At 41.2% G+C, this 24,830-nt stretch overlaps 1 protein-coding gene across 2 annotated transcripts in view; it reads right to left on the minus strand.

Moving 5' to 3' along the window:
- Positions 1-398: 398 nt before the first annotated feature.
- Positions 399-24,830, minus strand: part of GMDS (GDP-mannose 4,6-dehydratase) — a 408,287-nt gene continuing 383,855 nt past the window's right edge. Inside the window, exons 10-11 of one of the 2 annotated variants that reach the window (XM_030235341.2) lie at positions 1,798-1,866; positions 399-1,377 (exon numbers count right to left, since the gene is read on the minus strand). In XM_030235341.2, coding sequence (XP_030091201.1) covers positions 1,315-1,377; positions 1,798-1,866 — 132 coding nt within the window. In that variant the 3' untranslated portion in view covers positions 399-1,314. Of the gene's footprint in view, positions 1,378-1,797; positions 1,867-12,744; positions 12,900-24,830 lie in introns of those variants that run through there. The other variant, XM_050970557.1, reaches the window with a different exon arrangement.

A 24,830-nucleotide genomic window follows, 5' to 3' on the forward strand; every position in this document is an offset into this window, starting at 1 on the left:
GCGCATTTCCCGCAAATGCCGCCCTTGGAGACCGGAGCACGGAGCACCTCCCGGCTCCCCCTAGGCTGCTCTTGAGCTCCCTCCTGACACCCGCATCATTTCCATCATGGGACCGCTCTCGGGCATAGCTACCCCCCCATCTCGTGAATGGCCTCCGTTTAACATGAGGGTCCCCCCTAGACGAAGTTAAAAAGCAGGAGATGCACTTCAAGCAAGTGTATGTCCTGTGTGTCTCCCTCCTGTGAATCTTACTCTTTGCTCACTTCCAGGCATAAAGTTAAAATGATGGGAGTAATTGGTGGGTGGAAGATCCTAAACCAACGGGAAATGTATGGGCTTGACGACCTCTGGATAACCCAGGTACCTTGGCACAAAAAGCAAAAAAATATTTACTCACCTTGAAGTTTCTATTTTTTTAAAGTTTTTTTTTATTTATTTTGTTTTTATTTCTTAAGTCATCTTTTGAAATGGTTCACGCTCCTGTCTGAGGTTTAATTATAGTAAGCAGGAAGAGGGTGGAAGGGCAATGGTTTGATTCTTGAGGGAGGGGGTCAAAAATCAAAACACCCTAATCTCCCCGGATTGAGAAGGTGCTGGACAAAAAGGCTTTCTGTGACTCATGCACACTCTGAAATGAAGATCTGAAAAACATACAAGCCCCAGCTTGACTGATTTGAAAGCGATTCCAGCAATTAGGAATTAATTCAGCATGGTCAAAAGGCGATTTCACTGCAAGTTATATCAAGTTATCCAAACTTTTACAGAGTTCAGGTGCTGGGAATGGGCTGCTGGGGTGGAGGTAAGGCTGCAGGAAAGAAAAACAAGGAGTGTTCAGGAAAGGCAGAGAGGGCAAGCTGTGGAACAAGGTCTGGAGGCATGGTGAGCCCGTGTTTGCACCAAAGGTCTGCTGATGTGGAGACGGGAGGAGTGGGGGGCAGGAAATGGTTTGTTTCGCAAATGGGATTAAGTACTAAAAATGTGCTGGAGGTCCTAGAGAATAGAAAGACAAGTCTCAACTAAAAATGAAATCACTGGGTTTGGCTGATCAATTTTTCAGGTACAGTATGATCCTTCCCTGGTTAGTGGCAGAAGAGAGATTCAGCCCAGGCAGAGCTGACCCTGCGATGATGTATGGGGCAAGAGGCACTGGGAGGATGTAGAGGGTGGAGGCAGCAATAAAACTGGTCTTTTAGACACAGGCAGGCCAACAATAAAACCATCACAGGGAGGGCCAGCTGCCCACCCTGGTGGCTCATGGCAGTGCTGGCCATCTGTGGCATGGGTCCTGTGATGCCTGCTGGGCCCAGCCAGGGCTCAGGCGTTGGGATTGTTCCTCATGAGCTCCACGTCAGCATCCACCATCTCCCTCACCAGCTCCTGCAGGAAGGAGAGAGACAGATGAGGTCCCAGTGCAAGGACAAATGGGCAGCATGTCAGGAATGCCCCAGAGCATGACAAGCTCTCCTGGCCCCCTCAGCAGAACCAGGAGAGGACTTTGGGGCGTTGTTGGGTCCTCCCACAGCAGAACCAGGAGAGGACTTTGGGGCGTTGTTGGGTCCTCCCATAGCAGCCCTGGCCCAGTCCCTGGTGTGTCAGTGTGCTGCTGGGCCCTGGGATGCCCCTCACTGCCAGAGTCTGCTTTCTGCAAAGCAAGGATCCATGCAGAGGCACCCAAAAAGGGGTTTCTCAGGGTGCCCAGGTCACCCCACACAGAGGTGTCCCCCCTCCTTTCTGCTCCCTGGGAATTGTTTTTATAGGGCATGAACACCCAGCAGGTACAACAGAATGACCACTCACATCAAAGGTGACTCTCGGCTTCCAGTTCAGCTTTTGCCTGGCTTTGGTGCAGTCCCCTTGCAGAAAATCCTGTGGAAAAGAAGAGAGAGGCACTGCAAGGATCGCTACCTTCCCTACCCCGATGGCCTCCCCATTGCTCCTGCTTCCCTGTGCGCTGAGCATGGGCCAGACCCACTACTGGACTCTCCCAAGGACAAATTATTTCTCTTGAAGATGCAATTTTAGTGGAAGCTCATATGCCTATTAAATCACCAGGAGGCAGCATCCTTTTGCCAGGCTATTTCAGATGGAAAGAGTTATTCTTTGTGTGTACACAGAGGGCTTGAACTCCAGCCTTACAGCCATATAAAGGTGAACAATTTATGGGAAGTTATTGTACCTCTTAATCATGCTAGTGAATGAGCTGATTCAAATTCTTTCCCCCTGTTTGCTTAAATAATACAAATCACAGAGCAAAAAAGGCACCTAGTCTCTTTCAAATAAAAACATGATCACAGACAAATGATGCTGAAAGACTGTTATGGGTATGGGTAACCATATGCAACACCAGTAAACATACAGCTTTTGAATGTGTGCATATTTTTTTCCTAGAGTATTTTGAGTATCCACACGCAAATAAAAGTCTAAAATGAATAGAAATGAATAAATGAAAAGAAATTGCCTTGAAATCATTACAGAAACCAAGACTTTGGTCATGTTCACCTTACTGTTCAAGTATCGTTAAAAGAGTTACCACACCAAAACAATCCCACAACCAGTCATCAAACTTAATGTAATAAAATTAAACAAAGACAAAATCTCTTTTAACTGCATTTCTAATTGAATACAAAAACTGACTGTATCTTTCTTTAAAATTGGAAGACAGTGTTTAAACAGTTAGCTTTTTCAAAAAGTATATGTTGATTGAATAAAATATATCCATCTCTTCTCACAAGCTGTGTATCTTTCTAGCAATAAATACTAAAACTATATCTGTCTAGGTTTAAAGAAACCCAAACAAACCCAGCTTGGTTACAGAACAGCCAAGCTAAGGCTGAATTCTCCTCTTTCATTTGACTTGATGATGGTAACACAGCAGGCTTTCCAGAAAAATGCAAGGACTGCTTTCTCTCCCTCTTCCACCCTCTGACCAGTGGTGGAGCTAAGGAGCATTTTGTGAATGCAGATTTTTTTTTTTAAACTTGTAATGCTGCATGCTACATTTTTCAGATGCTCTCTGTTGTCTTATGTGGTTCAAGTCATGCTAACTTCCAAAATCACCTCATCCTCTGCAGTAAAATGTAGGAAATTCTTCTTCATAACTGTGCACAAGAAAGATAGACAGCTTGCTTCCAGGAGCAGAGGAAATCCACCAAAGGAAATATTGCACTGAAGCAGGGGATGTGGAACAAACACGTCTGCCGAGACTTATTCCAGGCAGCAGTTTTACTAGTTCAGACTTTAGGCTAAAAAGCATTTCATCCTGCCTTCAGAAGAGAGTAAACAGAAGGATCAGAACAAAATGATATGAAAATTAAAAAAATGCCATGATTTCCTTAAATTAGACTAAATGATTTCCTACTGCAGCCCTATAATGGGCTTTTTGAAACTGCAGCAGACATTTGAGGCCAAGTCATGCAAAACTGCATCAACTTGAGGGATCCCCTGGAGGGTCGTGTGAATATGGATTGCAAAATCTGGTTTGAAATGGGAAAGATGCCCATTAACTTTGATAAAATTTGGATCAGACTCTAATGTGCTCATGGAGGTACGTCTTTTATCTGGAGTTCAGTTTAATTTACATACCCGTGTATATATTTGTGTCTGGAAACAAGGAAATACTTCATAAAATAATAATTTCAGTTTAAAAACAATTGCCTTTTATTCAGCCCTAATTCAAGCCATTAGCTAAAAGCGAAGTATTTTACTATCACCTAGTTTTATGTAATAAAAGCTATAACATAAAACTTAGATTTTCATTTTTATAAGTGCAGTGTAAGTAAAATTTTATATCCACAATCTTTGTATCAAAAACATGCTTTGAAACTATCCTTATCTAAGATACTGGCTTCCCATTTTAAAAAAAAAATGACTGGGAAGCACAAAATGAATTGCCATGGCTTGCTGTATGTAGCTGCATTCTGCTTTTGAACAGCTTGGGAGCAGTCTTTTAACTGTCTTGGACAATTGCTTTTTCTTAAAAGAAATCATCTAAAAAAATACTTTACCTAATTCCAACCCTTTATTCAAAAACATAAACATTCATCTGCTGAGTAGGCCAAAATAAGGCTGGGGGTAGGCTGCAAATCGGTTAAAGGGCAGTATTTCCAGTGCTAGATTATGCACAGAGATCACACAAACAACTAGTATGTTGAAGCCATCAAGGTATTAAAAACCCTCATGTTTTTCCTTTAAAAATTCACAAGCTTTAACAATAATGCAGTAAACGTATTAGGGCGTAATCTGTGAGAAAAAAAGAAAAAGGGGAAAATAGTGGAAGATTTAATATATATGATAATACAAATTTCCCAGCTGACTTGGGTAAAAAGATTTTTAAGTTTGTGTCCTGAGAAACACAAATGAAACCATAATATTAACACCATATTACACCTAAACTCAAGGTTTGATTGTATTCTTATTAGCCAAAGTTTCAACACTGAGTGGAAATGATGACTGGAACAAAGCTATTCCTGATTAAAGGATTGTATTGCAGTCATGTTTCCTGTATTTTTCTACAAGTAGCTCATAATATGAAAACAATAAGGTAATTATAATAAAACAAGAATATTAAAAAAAAAAAAGCTTCTCCTGGAACAAAATGACTCCTTGTTTATATTGTTCAAATCTTTCACTGAAAGCAGAGATGCATCTGTCTGGCTTCCAAAAGGAAAAAAATTCCACAAACAACCCCATCATCCAAAAAAACCCCTGTTGTATATTCATCATCAAAGTGTATTATGTTTTCAATATCAGGGCATCACTTTCTAGAGCTACAACCAGATCAGAAAGTGAAGAAAGAAGATATCAGATTCCATTGGAGAAAATCTGAATTTTTATTTTTGGGGGGTGGGGAGGTAGTTTGGGGAAATGGGGGGTGGTTCTTGAAAAACGTCTGCTGCTGAGTATAAAGTGCCCCATATCCCTACTCCTGATGGAAAAGCACCTGATGAAATAACACCCCTTGAACACCACTTCATGTTTTGTATTCCTGCAGAAATCCTTTTTCTGTGCCATTGTGCTTTACACACTGACAGGAAAACAAAGCCCTTTGACTCCCTGAAAACTCTGAGGGTTTAGATACTGAGCTAAGAGTCTATAACCCTGAAAACACTGACTAAGGCCTTCTGTTGTTTTTACAGCACTCAGACCATGAACATAAAATCAAGCCTTTGCTTTTACTTATCCATTTTGTAAGGAACAAGTCCTTTTTTTCCATGCAAGCAGTTAACATAAGTGCCTAATAATGACAAGTTTTAATGGCACACTAAGAGTCAGAAACAATATCCAGGTAAATATTTAAAGGGAAGGAAGATGGAAAGACAGCAGTCAAATTCCCTGTTGCCACTTAATTTGAGCAAGTAAATTCTCCTACGGCTTTATATGCAGCTCACTGTCATATGACTGTCTCTCAGAGAACAGAACGAGTTCCTATTATGTGAGTTTCTCTGTTTTACATTTTCTGCAATTGAGGCTGTGTAACTGTGTAGAAAATACCCCATTATTACTAAATTTGCTGTTGTGATCATTCAATTTTGTTGTACAAATGCACACACACAAATGCACACAGATAAGCAGCAAGAAATTTGTTATGCAATGTGGTAAGGCATTTTTAAATTTGGCTTTTAAACCATGAGACAAAAATGTAAAATATTTTAATGTAAATATCACATTTCCCAAGCTCTTGCTCTGAGTGTCATTGCGACTCCTATTTTTTCTTGAGCAGTGATTGATCTGGTTTCGCTGTGCATTGTACCACTGTCTCATTCAATTAACTTTAACTGAAAATTTAAAGCCTCAAGACAATGTAAGAAAAAGGAGATAGTGTGGCCTGAAAGAAGGCCAAGGCTTCCTTTATTACTACAGCTCAGTTGATTCCCTTTCAAATGTGCCTTCACTGAGGCCAGCACCCAGTGCCAGCTTTTGCTTTCTCTTACCCTAGAATAAAACTGAGATCAAGTCCTCAGTAAAACACCTGTGATGGAATTGTGCCCAGCTCTGCTTGCTGAAGCACAGACAAGGCTTTACCTCTAAAAATAAACAAACTTGATCTGAGCACACAACAGTATAACTGCATTGGAAAAGCAGCCAGGGTTACGTTCACAATCAGCACCACTGCTTGGAAGATGATTTGTTACATCAGGGCTCCCATAAGCAAAGAGCACTCACCCAGCTTGGTGGAGGCTCTGGCTTGAGTGTTTAGTCTTGCACTTTTCTGCTCAAGTTTCTTCAAAAAGGGTTTCAAGAACAGAGGGGCCAAAGTTTCCTGCAAACTCCACCAGTGTTTTATTTTCCTTATTTCCTCCTTAAAACCATTTCCTTTTAGCTTTAACTTTTCCCATTAAAAACACATAGATACTTGATTAGACTGCAATTTTGTGTTTTCATCATTATCATGGAATGCTAGAATGGTTTGGGTTAGAAGGCACCTTTAAGTTCATATAGTCCAGACTTTCTGCACCGAGCAGGGACATCTTCAACTAGGTCAGTTACTCAGAGCCCCATCCAACCTGACCTCAAAGATTTCCAGGGATGGGGCATCTTCCACCTCTCTGGGCAATCTGCTTCAGATGCTTCAATGTTTCACCACTCTCATCATAAAAAGTTTCTGCCTTATATTTTGTCTAAATTTACCCTCTTTAGGTTTAAAACTCTTACCCTATTACCCTTTGTCCTTTCACAACAGGCCCTACTATAAATTATTATCACATGTATATAAGGTTTATCTTATGAAATAATCTCCCCTTTGTGTACTTCCTGAAACATTTTACATTTACAAATGCTAAACATTTAGCATTTTTTAAAGAGGGTTGAAGTAGCAAATCTCAGTAGTAACACCAGCCCCACAGTACACATGTGCATGTGCTGCAGCTTATTGCTTGGAGAACAGCCTTGCTGAAGTGTTGCAAACATGTCAGGAGACTGCATGCGTTGCTCACTAGGCAGTTCTTTCACCATCAACCCATTTCTTATCCCCCATTCCCTAGTGTTCTGCCACACTTGCTACCAGGCCCAGGGACATCCTTCTTTAACCCAGATGCAACATTGGAAAACAGTTACTGTGACTTCTTTTGAGCACTCTGTTAAGAAAAGTAGAAATATCTGACTAAAGCAGAGCTGTAGAGCCTGTAAATTTGTGCCTTGCTGGGGCAAAATTCAACACACAGCTCAGCCGAGCTTGGACCAAACCCCAGAAGGAGTCACAGTAATGAGCGCTGTGTCTCCTCTGCTCTGCTCTGCCTGTTCTTCTGGGGATCCACGGGGCAGAGAACACTGGCTTGGCTTCTCTGCAAAGGGTAGTATTTGTTGTAATATCTATAGTAACAGGGATGAAAATCCTGTATAATCATAAAGCAAGAGACTCTTATCTCCATAATAAATGTGAGGAGACTGAAGATAAAACATTTTGAAGAGCAAAGCCCAAACCTAACAAGGAGCACAACAAACATCTCCAGGAATTTAAGATGAGCCAAAATGTGTTGTCGCTCAGTTTTCATTTTTTCTTTCCACTGTTCTTAGAAAAGCAAAGTTGTGGAGCAGTTGGGGTACCAAGGGAATAGAAGAATGCCAGTGAATTTGGTTCCTGATCTAAATTTGTTTTAATGCAGCATGAACAGACTGCTTTCCACTCTTGGGTCAGCAGTCTTTTGCAGAAAGACGGTATTGTTCGCAAAGAACCACAGGAAAAGGCAAAAGCAACCAGTAGGCTGAAATTCACATATAACTAAATTCCATTGAAAATAAGAGGCACAATGTTTTTTCCCCCCTAGCATGTTTTCCTATGCAAATCCCCTCCCTATTCAGAAAGTTTAATCTTTACTAAAACCATGTTGAGGAGGAAGGGAAGGGGAAAGAATGACTTGAGGAAAAGACTGATTCTGCGCGGCGCCGAGCCCCAGTACATCCGACGGACCTTGGCAGGCTCTGAGTGCTGGGCATCTTCAGGGTAAGGTCTTATCTCGGGATCCACCCGTACTCCAGCAATAAGGCATCAACACAAACCACATAGTCAATAAAACCTGAGCACAACCTTGGCTTTTCCGCCAGGAACCAGGGGCGTCAGAACAGCGGCTTTATCTTATCAGTTTGATAATCTTTAATTTGACCAGCTTCCAAAGGGTTAAGGCAAGTGAACTCGGAAAAGCAATAAACATTAGGGCGATAATAACAGTAATGGAGCTCCTCTCCCTCCTCCTCGTCCTCTTCCCTTCCCTCCCCTGCGTCTTTTCCACTTCGCTGCTGCCTATCAGCCCCAACCGAAGCCGAAGCCAGACCTCTCTCTCAATGACAGGGGGTGATAAGAGACTCGAAGAAAACAGCAAGCTGTCTGGTCTGCTCAGGAAGTCGGGGACGGGTGGTATTGTCCATCAGCGGGGCCACGCGGCGGCCGGAGGCCGGGAACAATGCTCCGCTCTGGGGAAATGGGCTCACTCAGCGCCGGTCCTGGCAGCCCCACCGCCAGCACTGATAAAGCGCCGAGGCAGGAGGGGCTGGCCCCAGGTGTCTCCGGACCCGGATCGCCGGGCCGGAGGCGGTGCCGCCGCTCACGGCCGCGGGGCCGCAGCCGGGGAGGAGAGACCGCGGCCCCGGGGCGAGCGCCGGCGGAGCTGCCGGCACAAGAGCCCCTCACGGGGCTGAGCGCTGCTCAGATCTGTCCATTTGCCAAGCGAAGCCTGAGAAAACATCTTGGCCAGAGCCGTCCCTCGAGCCAGATAAAATTCCTCCCGAATTACAGCCCGATATCCCCGAAGCCAGTGCTGAATTTCATTCGCTTTGGATCCGGAGCTGAGCTCACTCGGCAGGAGCCGTCCCGCACAGCTCTGTGCCAGGGCATCCCGCTGCAAGTGGCACCACGGCTGCTTTTCGGGCTGCCATGCATGAGGCAGGGCGGAGAGTGTTCCCCTTGCAGCAGGGAAAGCCCTGCTGCCAGCAAAGAGCGAAATTCCTGCAGCTGGCTGCAGTGAGGCGGGTGCTTGCCTCCCTCGCAGTTTGCCCTGAGGCCCAATTCTGCATGTCTGGGAAGACCTGGAAATTGTTCCCCAGCCTGGATGTAAGTGCAGTTGTAACCTCAGCTCATGGCCCTGCAAAGTGCCAAAGAGGCTTCCGAGCAGCAAGATCATTTCTAGTTCACAGGAATCCTTCTCCTAAATAAGAAGGGAACTTTTGGAGGAGAGGAAGAAAATCAAACCCACTCCATTTGCCATATACTGACCATAATTATGATAGTTCACACATGAGGGCTGGACACAATCCTAGAATCAGAGAAAGGTTTGGGTTGGAAGGGACAGTAAAGATCATCTAGCTCCAACTCCCCTGCCATGGGCAGGGACATCTTCCACTAGACATGGTTGCTTCAAGCTCCATCCAGCCTGGCCTTGAACACTTCCAGGGACGGGGCATCCACAGCTTCTCTGGGCAACCTGCTTCAGTGCCTCACCTCCCACACAGTAAGGAATTTCTTCCTAATACCTAATCTGAACCCTCTTACAGTTTAGTTTAAAGTAATTCCCCCTTGTCCTCTCACTGCATGCTTCTCAACACATGCTTCATAAAGTCCCTCTCCAGCTCTCTGGTAGGTCTCCTGTAGGTACTGGAAGGCTGCTCTATTCCTATCTTTTTTTCTCTAGGCTGAACAACCTCAAGACTTTTAGCCTGTCTTCATAGGAGGTGTGCTCCAGCCCTCTGACCACCTTTGCAGTCCTCTTCTGCCCTTGCTCCAGCAGAAGCCCTTCCTTTCTGAGACGCTGTACTGGGTCATCCAAACACACACGTCACAGCTAAAATCTTCAACACATTTGCTAAAATACAAACAAATAATTATCAAAGTAAGATTTTCCTACTCTTAAAACAAAATAGAAATTCTCTTTGCAAATGCTGGTTACAGGTGGTACCACTCCCACTGACTTCCACTGCCCTGTAGCTACTTATGTGTGAGCTAACAATTCCAAGTTTCAAACTAACGTGGGCATTAAGAGGTGTCTGAATAACGTGGATTTTGCATGACATGGGTTAGAAGCATTTGTGAATTTTCCTTTTACAGCAGAGGTTTGGAGGAGCTTGTATAAGAGCATGTTTATTCAGTCTTCTGGACAAATGTGTCATCTGCACATCACTAAAAACCAAGACCCTGTGAGAAATTAACTTCTTTCACAAAGATGGAGATCAGCAGTAGTATAGAAAAATAACAGGTTTCCTATATTTTCATTGGTACCTTCAAGTCCAGCTTTTGCTCACTATTCAATGTGTTTTCCTCTTGGTTCTCCACTCTGACAACTATTTTGGGGATGGTGAGTAAGATAATTAATAATGTCCTCATCAAATGTGGTTTTATTGTTGCATTATGTATATTTAGGTGAGGGCATGATGCCTTTAAAATTTTTATGGGTAATTCTCACCTTTTTTTTTAATCTGCTCTGTTTAGTTTTCTCATCACTCCCTACTCTTCACATTTTCTGCAAAGATCAGGAAATCCCTTTGTGAAGTTGTTTGACTGGTTTTTGTGCAGGAGTGAATGTCTTTTTCAGCTGTCTTTGCTGACTGACAAGTCAAGGTGAATAGGAAAACTGATAACCCCAGCAATCCATGCTGCAATCCTACTTAATTTCTTCTCTTCTTCCACAAAAAATACTTCATTTATAGCGACTTATACTGGAAATGTAAACAAATTCAGTTGTCACCTCTGGTCAAATACCAAATGATAAGTAACAAAACATTAAACATTAGGACAGCTATCTTGTATTCTACTTACAGATATTTATCTATCTATTTTTAGAGCATTAAGCAGCAATTTAATAAATGCTATGAAGTCAGGATATTACTTCTTCATAGAGTTATTATTTTTCTTTTACAGGATGCATTGTTTGTGGTGATTTTGCTACCCCATGGTCATTCACATTTCTGAAAAAAATCATGGCATTTGTTATGTTAACATCAAAATGATACCAAAATATTTTTTAAAATGGCATGCTGTCATATTTGCCCTAATAAAAAAAAATAATTTATTCAAAATAGAAATTTTCATCTAAGGAGCATGTAATTGAAACATTCTAATTAAATCAACTGTAACAGCGGCTGCTGTCTTTGCCATTTTTTCACCTCACCAACTGAAGTTGGGTGGGAGAGATGTCACCCCCTTCCTTAACTCTTACAGTGTTACACAAACCTCTGTCCTTCTGAAGCTTGTGGTAAGACTTGGAGAAGAAGACAGAGAGGAGGTGGATATTTCTTCCTGTCTTCCTCCCTGCCCTGGATTAACTAGTGCATAAAAGTCAGCATGGAGGATGTTCAGTCATTTCTCATTGTTTGAAAAGAACTTGTAAAATACTCCTTCCCTACAGTATGTGGGATGAAGAAGGGAGCTGTCATTTCTCTGGACAAAGTCACAATCTGCCTTTTACTGCTGGCTGTTTTTTTAGAAGCAGCCTCCCGCTACACAGCCATAAACCCGATCTAATTTATGGGATGCATCACCTTATCCCTCATCCCTCACTGCATTCCAATTTCTCAATAAAATCCCCATCTGATTTGAAAACCCTTTTCAAGACAAAATATCTGGAGAGAGTATAAGCTGTGAAAAGCTTAAAGGGAGCTCAAGAACTGAGATCTTTTTACCCAAGGGGGAAAAAATTTCAAGTCCCCATATGAAAGGGACCTGGAACATGATGCTGAGGGGCTCCTGTCTGCAAAAATGAAGCTATCCTTGCCTGAACACAGTTACAAGACAAGCAAGAGTCCACAAAAGGGTTAAAATAAAACAAGGTAGGATAATTTCTGATGCTGAGTATGTCCCAAATGTATTCTCCTGTGCACTTCATAGAGAAGGAAGTCCAAGCACTGGCCTTTCACATGACATCATAAAAGCCTAATTTATCACCAGCCACCAAACATCTAGAAAATCATAACATCCTTTCAGGAAAAGCATGTGCAAGATAATCAGACTAGCTTTGATGAAAGATTTAGTGCTTGAGTCCAAGTAGGACACTACAAAGAAGAACCCTTTGCAGGTAGTAGCACACAACAATGCATATCACATTTAATGCTTCAAACTCACACTTTATTCATTAAAAAGCTTATGCATTTCCTGTCCATAAACAAACTTCTTTTTATGTTGCATGTGTGTTCAACCAGACCTGTTAAGATAAAACACTGGTCACTGGTTAAGTCCAGACAAGGTAGACAGCTGAATATCTCTTTTACAGACGAAACACATGCTACTGCTGGAAATAAAGGCACTGTGCTCCCCATTCCCTCATCTCACAGTCCCTTGCAAGTGCAAGTTATGGATGTGGGCTGAGCATTGCCACAGCTTGTCATACATTTGGAAAGGATTAAAGTCCTTCCAGCACACTCAGCATCACAGCTACACTGAGCTGAGGGGTGCACTCCCCCTAACAAATTCCAAAACATTCTGCCAAAGACCTTGTCTCTCTGTCCAAGGCTCTCACTGTTCTGCCTCATCAGTTTCTGGTGACTGGTGTAACTTGACTGTCTTGATGGAAAAGTACTGCCCAGCAAGCAGTATATTGCCGTAAAATCAATTGGTTTCACCTTTGCAAATGAAATAGAACAAGTCTGCAGTTTGTGTTGATCAGGCAGACAAAACAGAGCACAAAGCAATTAATGAATGGCTACAAATACCAGCTGCAGGTGCTCAAGACTTCTTTTTGACTGTAATGGAAGTTTGTTGGTGTGTAAGATGCACAGATTCCAATTGTCATGCAGTTCACTGATCCTGCTGCTTATTAATCTGACCCTTAGGCTCCTGCTGGTCAATGGCCACAGGTTCTTCTGGTCTGACTGGAAAAATAACCGGATTTTCCACACCATTCTTGGTAGTTTGTTGCTGCACATTCTCTGATCTTCATTAATAAAAATAACTTCCTATTACATTTCCTGCACAGGAAAGCCTGGGAAAAAAAATCATAGTTTTTCCTATGACATCTTTCACTTTCAGAGCAGACATTAAACTTAGCACACAATCTTCCAATAAATCAATAAAATGAATACAACTATCTTATTTTCTTTCTAAAGATCAGTATTTTGTTTTCTTCCATCCTTCCCTCATCTTGGTATTTAATTTCTGTCACTTTTTTTTTTGTTTGTTTGTTTAAATCTTTCCCATGTTTTGGTGAAGTTATTTTCCTGTAAAATCCCATTTACCTCTTTTTATTGTAAGACATATTTCTTTCCTGATTTGATGTGTCTCCCAGTCTTTCTCTTTCATTCAAGTTTGTCCCAATTCTCTTTTGAGCATCAATGTCCTACTCACAAACATCATCTTAAACCTGGTCTTAATTTCCTTCATCATCAAAACAAGTTCCCTCACACTGAGATTTTGTTCTCTTCTCCTCATGTCTATTGTAGTGTCCTTTTCACTTGAACATTTTTTCAATTTCTTTCCTCTCTGTATCATCACAGATTTGTTCCTTTTTCTTTTCCAGTGGTACTCCATCACACACCTGCATTCTCTTCCCTCAGGATTTTGTATGGAACATTCCAGGGTTCTGGGAGACAATTCATATTAGCAGTAGCACAGCAGAGATTTCCTGACAGGGCTGAAACTATGCTGAAATAAGTTTTAAAGAAGCAATAAGATATCCTAAATCTCACAGTGCCAGTTTAAGTAGGGGTAAAAAGCAGATTCATTGACTGCTATTACTATTCACAGTAGCTGCCTATAAAATTCCACAGATTTGGCAGTGCATTAGCCATATACACTTTAAAAGCATGGCTAATATGCTCTGCTTCTTTCCAAAGCATCACCAAATGTGTATACCACTTCTTGAAATCTGTCCTCTCAATGACCTTCTTCTCTTAAATACTTTCAATTAAATAAGAAAGGAATTTTGGATCTGTTACCAAAAACTTCTTCATTACTTCACCCTGCAGCGGTCAAACATGAAAAACTTAATTACAGAAGGAAAACAGTTAGCATTTTCTACTGGTCCTGCCCTACTTACCAAACCTCTCTAGTTCCACAATTAAAAAGCAAGCAAACTGTTCAGGCATACAGAGCAGCAGGCATGGGCTCAGAATACTCCAATCTTTTCACCTATATAATGTTTAAAATGTGAGATGCCTCATCAATCACTTGACTCCTTTACAAGGAAAGTGTCTCTTGAGAACACTCACACAGGAATCATTTATTGCCAAGTTTCAATGTGAAAGACAGAGCTGTTCCTCAGACAAGCAATCCTATTTTTCATTCATGTTTTGGCAGGGCAGAGATGCCAGGTAAGGGTCCCATTATGCATTGCACAAACACAGAAATGGCAGCCCTTTCTCCGAATATTTATCAAAGTCAAATATCACCTCCTGGAACATTCTGCTAGAATTCATCTACAGCTCCTTTTCAGTGCAGGTCACCAGTGAAACCTTCTGGCTTGATTTACTTACTTTGATGTATTCTGGTGTAATGGCAATACATATGAACACACAAAGCCATGAATTACAGAACTTACATGTATCTACCAAGAATCTCAACAGCAGATGAAGAAAGCTAGATAAACATCTTGGCAGCTTCATTCCACTTGTAACCTGAGCAAGACTTCAACAAGATGTGTTATCACTTAGACAATGCAGAACTGCTTCACAGCAGCACAGCAGTGACAATGAAGGACCCCCAGAGAAGATACAGATTTTATGTAATTAAGTGGCAGGAATGACATTACAGTGGGAAGAGAGCACTGTCACCCCCATTTTGTGAAACTAGGAGACAGGATGATTTATGGACTTGACCAACACCTTGGAATGAGAGGGAGGAATAACTAGAGAACTCAGGTTGTATCCAGCTATTTCCCTCGGATGTATAGCTTACTACAGGTGAAGAAGCCAAGCACTCTCATCACACTGTGTCTGGCATGATTTGCCCTGGGTAATTCCTTGCCATTGATTTGTTGTGAACAACCCCCCAGAAGCAAACTGCTCCAAGGATGAGTGATCACACAGTACCTCGATGCAGCAGGTGGCTTGTTTAACCATGTGTTTCTCATTTGTCTACAATTTCACTTTATTTCTGCCCCTGGATTTTCTTTTATAGTGTCTTTCACATAAAAATCAAATACTCATCCTAGCAATACTAAAAAATTGCCATTGCTTCCTCAACTTTTCCACGCCAGGCTGCTATGATTGACTTGAGAGTAACAGAACTTTTGAGTTTATTGGGTTGTCTTTTCTGCTCTAAAGACTTTCAGATGGAAAACACACAATCAGACCGACTTATCTTTTATAAGTGAAACAGTACACATTTTAACTGCATATACTGCAGCCCACAGACTTACTATTCCATACAGGCAGTGACCTGAGAGAGCTCTCACATTTCATAGCATCTTTTGGCATCGTTTATATTTAAATAATAACAGTCAGGATCATTTTCATCAACATGAGAAAATAAGAAGTTCAGATCTAATCAAGAGACAGTTGTCTCCTGACACTGCCTGCTCTATGCTTGCTTGAGCACGTAGGCAGCAGCTGGCACTTCCACAGCTTGATCATTACTACTGCTCTTCAAATTATGCCTGTCACACAGGTTAGGAAAACATGAGTAATTAAACATAAACAGCGTCATAAAATAATAGTAAGAAAAAAATTAATAATCATCCAAAAGAGTGTTTGGGGCAACTCCCTACAGCACCTTGGATTTCTGCCCCTTCTGCTCAGACAGTTTTCCTCTGTGTACTTTTTAATTATTTCCTTCGTGAGTCTTTTAAGGCAAAGAGGTTTGTACGGGCGGGAAAAAAACACACGTACTAGAACCGATGAGAACAGTGATATGCCAAAAAGAGAAATGCCAATTAAGTGTTCCTCAACTACTGCAGGCTGGCTCTGAATCACTTATGGCAAGGACTTATGCCTCACTATGAAGCTGATAGTTTCAGATGTATGGATTTTTAAGGATTTTAAATGCAAAATTTCAAGAGCTGCTTGTTCCTTATTTGAGCCATGCACTACAGCTGGTCGCCTGGTGCAGCATCTATCTTCTGGCCCATCAGCTCCTTACAACAAGTTCAGCATTTAAACCACATGGAGGTCAGTGCAGAAATTCTGCAGTCCTGCAGCCTTGGCAGTACATGTAGATGTATGCTGCCTTTTGCTCAAATTGTCAACATCCAATCTAATTCCTAGCTCAGTTCTGTTACAAAACCAGCATAAAACAACAAAACAATAAAGACTGAGACTTGGGACATGTTATTAACAACCCTAAGCAGGCTGTTGTAGCCTATTTTTGTGCACATGGTTACTGGAACTGAGCATGCAATTCTGGTAATTGCATACAAAAATGACCAGCTACATGAGTAACGGGACATTTGTTATCTGCAATTCTTTCTGTGTAGGAACTCCGTGAAACGTGTGATCCTTCATGATAGCAGACATGCAAATGCTATGTAAGAGCAGTACTGTTTTCAGCTGCTTTATATACAGAATAGTTGCTCACATATTTAACTAGAAGGTGCAACTGACTCAATTTACTCCCACTTGGTCTGTGTTTTGCATGGGTATGAATTAGACAACGTACAACATAGGGAAGGCTCGTGCCTGTCTACATAAGAGGAAAAATAAGTCTAGCAACATACATAATGTTGAACACATTCAAATCCACATAGTAAAAGAACATTTAGAGATGGTTGTTGTTCTCGTTGCTCATCTGTGTGCCTTGTTATGTATTTTCATACAAATTTCATCATCTCTCTGAAATAAAGCTCTTCTTCCTACAAATCCTAACTGCTTCAACCTCTATATTCAAGGCTGAAATTGTTTCACTGACCTCATCAGAGGTGCTAACTAGCTTACTAAAAGTATGCCAGCAATTCAATACACTTGCTCATGCTATCTAACAGAAGTTTTGGGAGAATTGCTATTTCTGGGGAGGAGGGAATTGCACATTCTCATGCAATCTCCCACTGAAATCATCAGGAGTGTGGCCAAGAAGTGACTGAGTGGGCAAAATACAGCCCAGGTTTGTAATGTTCATCATCACTGCTGGTAGCATCCCAGCAGGCTAAACTCATAAATTTGACAGTTGGAAGAAATGAACTGTCCCCAAGTGCCATTATTCTTGCTCTTTATGTCTGCTTGATTTAGTTCTTTTTCCACTAATGTGACATAAAGACAACTAAACTCAACAGCAGATTCTCTCCTTGGCTTCAGGGCTTTAAGCTCTTTCTATCTCAGTATCAACAGATAGCATAAGAGGCACATCCAACTTGCTTCCTCCTTGGATCAAGTATTGTTGGGTATTCCCAGTATCTCCAGTTGTGGCTATTTTAATCTTCCATTTGATGTTCTTCTACTACACCTTTCTTCTATTTCACCATTTCCTTCCTCCCCATCTCCTTAAAGGCTCCACCTGCTGTCTCCCTATGTCTCAGCTCAGTGCAATCCCCATCTTATGCTTTCCTAAGGCTTTTCTACCTTTGACACCTATGAATATACTTCAATCTTTGGTCACATCTCTGAAGAGGGTGTTCAGTTAAGTTGGCTCCCTTCACTAATCAGCTTTTCAGCAGAGTTTGCTTGCCAGAACTGGGGAAAATTACACTCAGATTCATTAATTAAGATATAATAAACTTCACGTGCTATTTAGCAATATGCCATATGTGGCAATTAAAAAAAAAAAAAAAAAAGGTAGATGAAACCAGAGGAGGCCCTCTGGCTCGTTTATGGACTCAAAGTATTTCTGGGAAGGTCACAAATCTTCAAGATATCTCCACAAATTAGATTTTGCACTTGGATTTCTAATTTAGCTGAAAGATGTGTAAAAACACATGCAGCCAGACAGCTCCTTGGCTATACATCTAAGGAAGCTCAAAGCATAAGTTATTACTTCCAAAGTCAATTGTAACTTATGCTCACTAAATTGGCTCCAGATCCACCCTTTTCAGACAGTAGTATAAGAATAATTTATTCTTCTGGTGAAAAGCACCCATTTTAGCTAAACCACACCCCCATCTGGGAGTCTCACCAGCAGAAGTGCCAAAGGCAGAGGGATTCAGAGGTGCAAAGGGCTATTGGGGGCTGGCGGAACAGGGGTGAGTAAAGCCCAGTATGTAATAGTGTCTGTCAGCACGCTGAAACATATAACCTCTCCCTAACACAGGGGGTCCACAACACAAATCTGAGAGGCAAATTTGTTCCTGTGGCTCAATCATCACATTTAGATGAAGAGGTTTCCTCGCTTTTAACATCCATTTGATTTATACCAGAAGTCCTATGGATAGCGGTGAAATCATTGCAACTTTCTGCATGTTTTGATCCACATCCTCAATGTGTATCTTGTTTTCTCCCATCGGGAGCGTGCTGTACATAAATATGATACAAGAGGTTTGAGAGCTCTGATTTTAGACATCTGCCCCAAATGCCAAGTTAATTGCCTTACCAGTGCAGAGATAAAAAGCCCTACATAAACCAGGAGCTTTTCTCTCACCTATTATGCTGAGTTGAATGAGGTATGTGAGTTTAGCCCCTTGCAGTGGCAGCAGTTACTTGAAGCGATCTGTGCCACAAGATAGTTAACATTCCCAGGAGAAATTGCTTCATTAGCTATCCACAGAAAAACTGACCTACATACAAGGCTTTTCTTTCCCCAGGTGAACTCCTGCATCAGCAGCTACCTGACAGGAACCTCCTCATGGGAGACTTTTAATAGCAGTAGCTGCTGAACAAGAGGGAACTGCAGAAACGCACTTGTTGCCAAACTGTGTGTTTAGTTGGAAGGAGGAGAAACAGATGGGGAAATCACTCTTCAGACAGTGTTTACTAGCACAATCAGCACCTGAGGCAGCACTTATTCAGGTGCTGAAATTACAGAGGTAAGTTTTACGATGAGAAATCTATTCCTCACATGACAGCTATATTTCTCATGATGGATCATAAAAAGTAGATGATCCATCAGATAACTACTTGATTGCAACCTGCATCACAGTAAAACCATCAACCTTCTGTTTTGTTTTACGACCCTGGTTACATCTGGAATGCTTTCAAGAAAGATGTTGATGTTTGCTTTGGGTACAAACTGACTCAGAAAACTTAGTGGTTTGCTACTTACATAGTAGTAGATAGTAAGAATAAGGAGGAATGATAGCAGGAATACCTCCAATTTTGCTACCAGGAAGATAACTTTATTACTACCAATATAATTTCATTGAAAATTCTTCTTGGACCGGACCATAAAGAGGATTCTTAATTGTCTAACAATTTTCTCTTCCTTTTCAGTCTAACAAACTATTCCTTTCAGTTGTCTATTTCCTCTTACATTATAATCTTTCCCATAACTACTAATTCAATAATAGTAATGAAGCCAGTATTTGTAGAACTCACCTAGTTCCATATTTCTATAGTAACAACAGTAATTCCTCATCTTTACACATTATTTATTGTCAGATAATTTCTAATTCTTAACCCCTTAGAGGCAGAAAAAAAGATGAAACTACTATTCCAAGGTTGCAGAGTAGGGCACAAATAAATTTTCTGTTTTATCTAAGAGCATGTGGTAGAAATGTGAGCTGTGTTGTAAGCGAACGCCCCAAAGAGACATGTTACTAAAACCAATTTTTGCAAAAACTTAAAGATTTGCTCTTGGAGATTGTTGTGATCTCAGCAGAGCGTAAAAATTGGACAAAAAGTTGTCCTTACTAATGTGCAGTCTGTCTCTCTGTTTGGCAAGGTTACAGCTCCATTAAACAAAACAAAACAAACTAACCCTCTGGTCTTGCACAACCCTGCCAGGAGGGCTTGCAAGTTCTCTGGAAAATTAAGGTTGCTCTGAAATCATGGGGTTGATCCATCACATGTTGAAATCAACAACATTGAACCACAGCTCAATATTCAAATCAGTTCTCCATGCAGGAATAGCATGTCTGTAACAAGCCAGGACATTGAGTCACTTCATTCTTGACCTTAACCAAATGGGTTAAATCAATATATATTTCATGCTGCCCTGCAAAAGCTCATCTGTGCTTGGTATTAGCAAATAATTTCATTCATTCCAAGTACCAGACTTCAGCAATTTTTTTTTCTGACTGAATGATAAAATTCAGATGTTTTAAAAATATCCTTCTTCTCTACATGTGCCCACCCAAGCAGCAACAGCAGGCCTTCTGCTAAAACCTGACAATGAAATCTGCTTTTGGAGAAAGACCAAACGTGGAAAACTTCAGCATAAACAACAATTGTTTTGGAAAATTGTGACTGTACCAGCCTGGGGTGGGGGTGTTGAAAAGGAACACATTTCTGCCAGCTCAACAGACCTTATCAAGCTCTTACTTTCTTAATGGACCACGAGTCCCTTAAGCCTCTTATTGTACAGTCTGAGCACACCTTCACCTGAAATTTTAGCCTTCCTTCAAGTGGGTGCAGACATCTTATCCTGCATCTAAAACCTCGTTTCTGCCCCAGCTGATGGGGAATCTAGGCTGTCCCTCCATGAGATGAACCCATACACCCTGAGCTGGGCACCAAACCCTCCCACTGTGTTTTGCCCAGTCACACAAATGCATTTTCCTTCTGCAATACTTCCTGTAGAAATCCTGCTGGATCCTAAGGGGTCTCTGAGTGGCAGATTTCTGTCAGCAAAGTTAGCTGTGCCTCTGTGTCTGCCAAATCACTCAGCTACATGTGCTGGGTAGCAAGAAACAGAGATGAAGGGACTGACCTTATCTTTTTACTTTGCTATCTTACCCTACAGATACTGGGGAGCAGCACGGATGAAGAGAAACAAAGATTAAGTGATAGAGGAAAGTGCTCTGCTCAATATCCATAAGGACAAAATGGGCAGGAATAGGAAGTACACTTAGAAAATAGATGAGCTGCCTCTCTGTTGAGAAGTAGGTGTCCTCATTGAAGTCCCTAGAGATGCTTAGGTGACATTGAGATGATGAAAGGAGCTTTGACACCTGCTTGTTTGTGTGCAAACAGTGCCTCTTCAAGACCTAGATCATGCTGCATGTAATAAAGTACTAATGGGGTGGAAACAAAAGTACTGGTGGGGACGAAGTGGGGTCTGAATTACAGAATGGACAGGAGACAGCAAGCAATACATCTTCTTCCACTCTTTTGTTTTTTTATCATAATTACCAAATTTAAGCTAAGAGGTGTAATTAGAAACTGGGAGTTTAAAATAAGCAATAAGTGTCTTGCCTGTACCCACAGAAAGTAAAGTAAGTCAGATGCATGCAAGTATTGCCACTGTTTCTACAATATTCAAGTTATCTAAGAGGACTGTCATTTCATTCTGCAGAGGAGATACTGCTATTTCATGTTAAGAACTATTTCTATTGAAAAACTCATATTTCATTGAAAAAACATATGACCTCTGAAAAACAGGCCTATATCTACAAAATCAAGAAATACCTTAGAACCAATACACTGGTTTTAGATGCTTCTGTTTAGCAAGCACCAGCTATCAGAAGAAGAAAAAAACCAAAAAAAATTAGCCACCCTTCTTTTTCTTCCATATGGTTATTAATTTCTTTTATTTCAGTTCTTCCCTACAGTATGTAAGCAGTGTCCTCACATGTGGGAAGACAGAAGCTTCTGTTTTGTAAGGAGAAATTTCTTTTGCAAGATAATCAAACTGGAATTTGATGCTTTTTCTACAATGATTTTAAGGAGCTAGCCTCTATTTATCCGCTTATGTTTTCAGTTGTTGATACAATAAAAGTTTGGATACACTCTGATGAAGCCCAAGAAAAGGGAAAGAAATTTGCGTATTTTGTAGGGTGGTATCTGATACTGCTTGCAGCTGGGGAGAGTCCATCCTGCACCTTTAAGTACAACATTCAAAATATCTCCTTCATTATAGCTAATTTCAGTAAAAAGACATACATTTCAGTTTTGCAAGATTCTGCACTAGGACTTCCTAGTACACTTTCTCCTTGAAGGCTCTGTCCCCACCCCTTCCACAATATCTCTCTGCCAAAGCAGCCCAGTGTTCTCATGTTTTAATTGAGCCTAACTGGATCCATCTGCCGCATGACTCGGGGGTTACTCTGAACCTTGAATTCCATTCTTATGCCAGATCGCTGAGATTTGAGTCCTCTTTTAAGAGAATGCTGTTTTCTCTTTAAATTCTATATGAGGGAAATTTAAATTTTAGCACAGATGTTTGCACAGCAGTGAAGAGCTGAATGAGACACTTGACACATCTCTGCCAAACTTTCTAAAGTCAAAGGCAATGAACATATGGCTGCTGCTACTCTGCCTCATAGCCCACTTGCTCTTGTTCACGATGCTCAAAGGTCACACTTTTACAACTTGCTACATTCTTCTTGAGGCCTGGACCTGAAAGTGTGCTTTGGCTGTCACAGAGACCATTTCTGTCCTTGAGCATCATGATGGGCAACGCTTACAAACACCTGCAAATGGAGACAAGAAATACTTCTGCCAAGTAGGTGTCTAAAATGGACACTGATGTAAGGAGGCATTTCTGCTTTCATTACCGGCAGCCAAAGAGAAGGCAGCATTCAATAAGTAGGACCTGTGAGTGGCTGAGTATGTGTGTGGGAACAGTGCTCACAAATTGGAGCGTTTTGGTTATTTTCCATTGCCAGTTGGAGAATCACAGTATCATTTTGACATAGCTTGGCCACAGACATCGTTTTATTGAGTAATAAACACATATCATATTTCTACAAATGCTATTATAATATTGCATAGAAGTAACTCCTGCTGATTTCACAGTGCTTGGAAAAAATAATACAGCATCTGTCTCCATGGAACAAAATTCTTCAAGATCCTGGCAATTAGCTGAATGAAGCAACAGAAGCAACAAAAATACTAGAAGTGCTAAATAACTAATGGGAACCAAACTTGAGCAGCTTTGCCTGTGCCAAGAACCATAGAAACCTGATTTTGACTTTTGGCAGTTCTGCATTTAACAGAGCTCCTAGTGGTTTATATTGGTCTAAAAATTAGGACCTCTTTCCATGAGTTCAGTCTTGTCACTCTTCCTAAAATGCAGTTTGAAGCAACAATGAATCAAAATAAATGGTATATAAAATTAACAAATTACTGGAAGTGTGAAAGGTATTTGGTATGTCCTGCTAAATTCTTTGGTCTGGACAAATCTTGGGTGAAGAATTTTGAAGTCACTGTCAAGTGTTGAACTAGTCCACTAGAGATCGGTCTTCTGTGCTCTCCAAAAGGCTGAAGGGCAATAACAAAGCATGACACACCTCACCAAATATTCAAGCAACAAAGAACAATGGTATGAGACAATATTGCAAGATAGTGTTGCATGCAGGGAGTGTTGCTGGCCCTGAAGTCACCTCTTGAAGTGTGGTAACACCCTAGGGTGTCTCCTGTCATTGCATCATTTAAATATGAACTGGAAGAAAGAAACCTTAGACCTTTAAAGGAATCTATTTTAAGAGAGGAATTATTAGCAGATGGAAACTGGTGGAGACAGGACTTTGATTTCTGCAGGTTTAATTCCCACCTGAGTTTTATGGATGTTCAAAATGGTGCTATCTCCTGAAGGAAAGAGAATACATTGGGCCATTGCTCCCTTTACAGCCATTTCATCTTCCCAGTGAGCATGTCCCATTTTGAGGGCCATCTTCTGACAACTCGCTGAAGCAGATTGGACTTTGCTCACTCTTCTCCTGCATTGCTTGGTCCTGTGGGTATCCATGGCTCTGATCCACCACGAAGTTTGCACAAGAGCTTGTATAAACTCTAAGGTAAATCTACCCAAGTATTTCAATGTCTTCATCTCACTGAGCAAATATTTTCAGGTATCATTCTAACTCAAAAGTTTTCCATGTTTGATTCCAAGTGAACCTTTTCTATAACAGTGTTTATATTTGGCTACCTGCTGAATGAAGGCTGTGAGTTTCTGTGAAGCTATGCTGGGAAGGAATTTGGCCTATTTGCTTTCAAACATGATGTGCTAGAAAAGATGAGAGGTGAGATGCCAACTGGCTGTATTTTATCTTGGGTTGTTTCAGATAAATAGGGTCTGCTTTCTAGTAGCTGAAGTACATCCATGGGACCACTTCTTCATGGGAGGTAAAAAGGAAATGCTTCCTTTTCAACTGCAGCCATCTCACTGTGTTGAAATCCAAACACTCAGAACAGCACTGTAATCAGGAACAGGAGACGCATGAGTTTAAATTATGTCAAATTTTAAATAGATGTGCAGTGGATCCCCTTGATTAAGAGGGTTGTATTTCTCCTGCTAGAAACTGACGATTGTGTTCCCCATTCTTCTGCAAAGACAACTCTGACCACACCTTATGTTTGCTGAAATCATTACTGACATCACTCACTCTGCAAGTGGAATATTGCCTATGAGAAGGGAAGGAAACTCCTGCCTCATCACGGGTGTCCACTGCTGCACACTTTGAGAGGCACACAGGACGCTGAATATCTCTGTTATTGGATACAGCAACCATGATGCAACCAGTCATGGACAGGGAATAACGTTTGACCAAACTGCATAAGCACACCTAATAAAAGAAAACACTGGAATACCTGTTTAATTGTGATTTTTCAATCCGGCTTTCAAGAATGTGATGAGCTAGCCTTGTTGTGCTGACATCACTGGACTTCCAAGAGGTGCAGGTTGGTGTTTTTGTCCAAAGTCAACGCCTACAGGATTTGTGGATTTTGCTGTGTCACCTTTATGCAACCACGTAGGTCTGACATAGCGCTCCACAGAAACAGAGCTGAACACCATGAGTTTATCAGGTCAGGATGCTGGCTTAGTTTCAAATACAAATCTTGGTGCATTTTCAGGAATTTCAAGGATATTGTACACTGATCTTACACAATATACAAATTCATGAGTGTTAGCAGTGAATGGATGCACTAACTTCCTTCCCTAAAACTACAACAAAATT

Source organism: Serinus canaria, chromosome 2 (assembly GCF_022539315.1).
Source record: "Serinus canaria isolate serCan28SL12 chromosome 2, serCan2020, whole genome shotgun sequence".
NCBI classification, from domain to species: Eukaryota; Metazoa; Chordata; class Aves; order Passeriformes; family Fringillidae; genus Serinus; species Serinus canaria.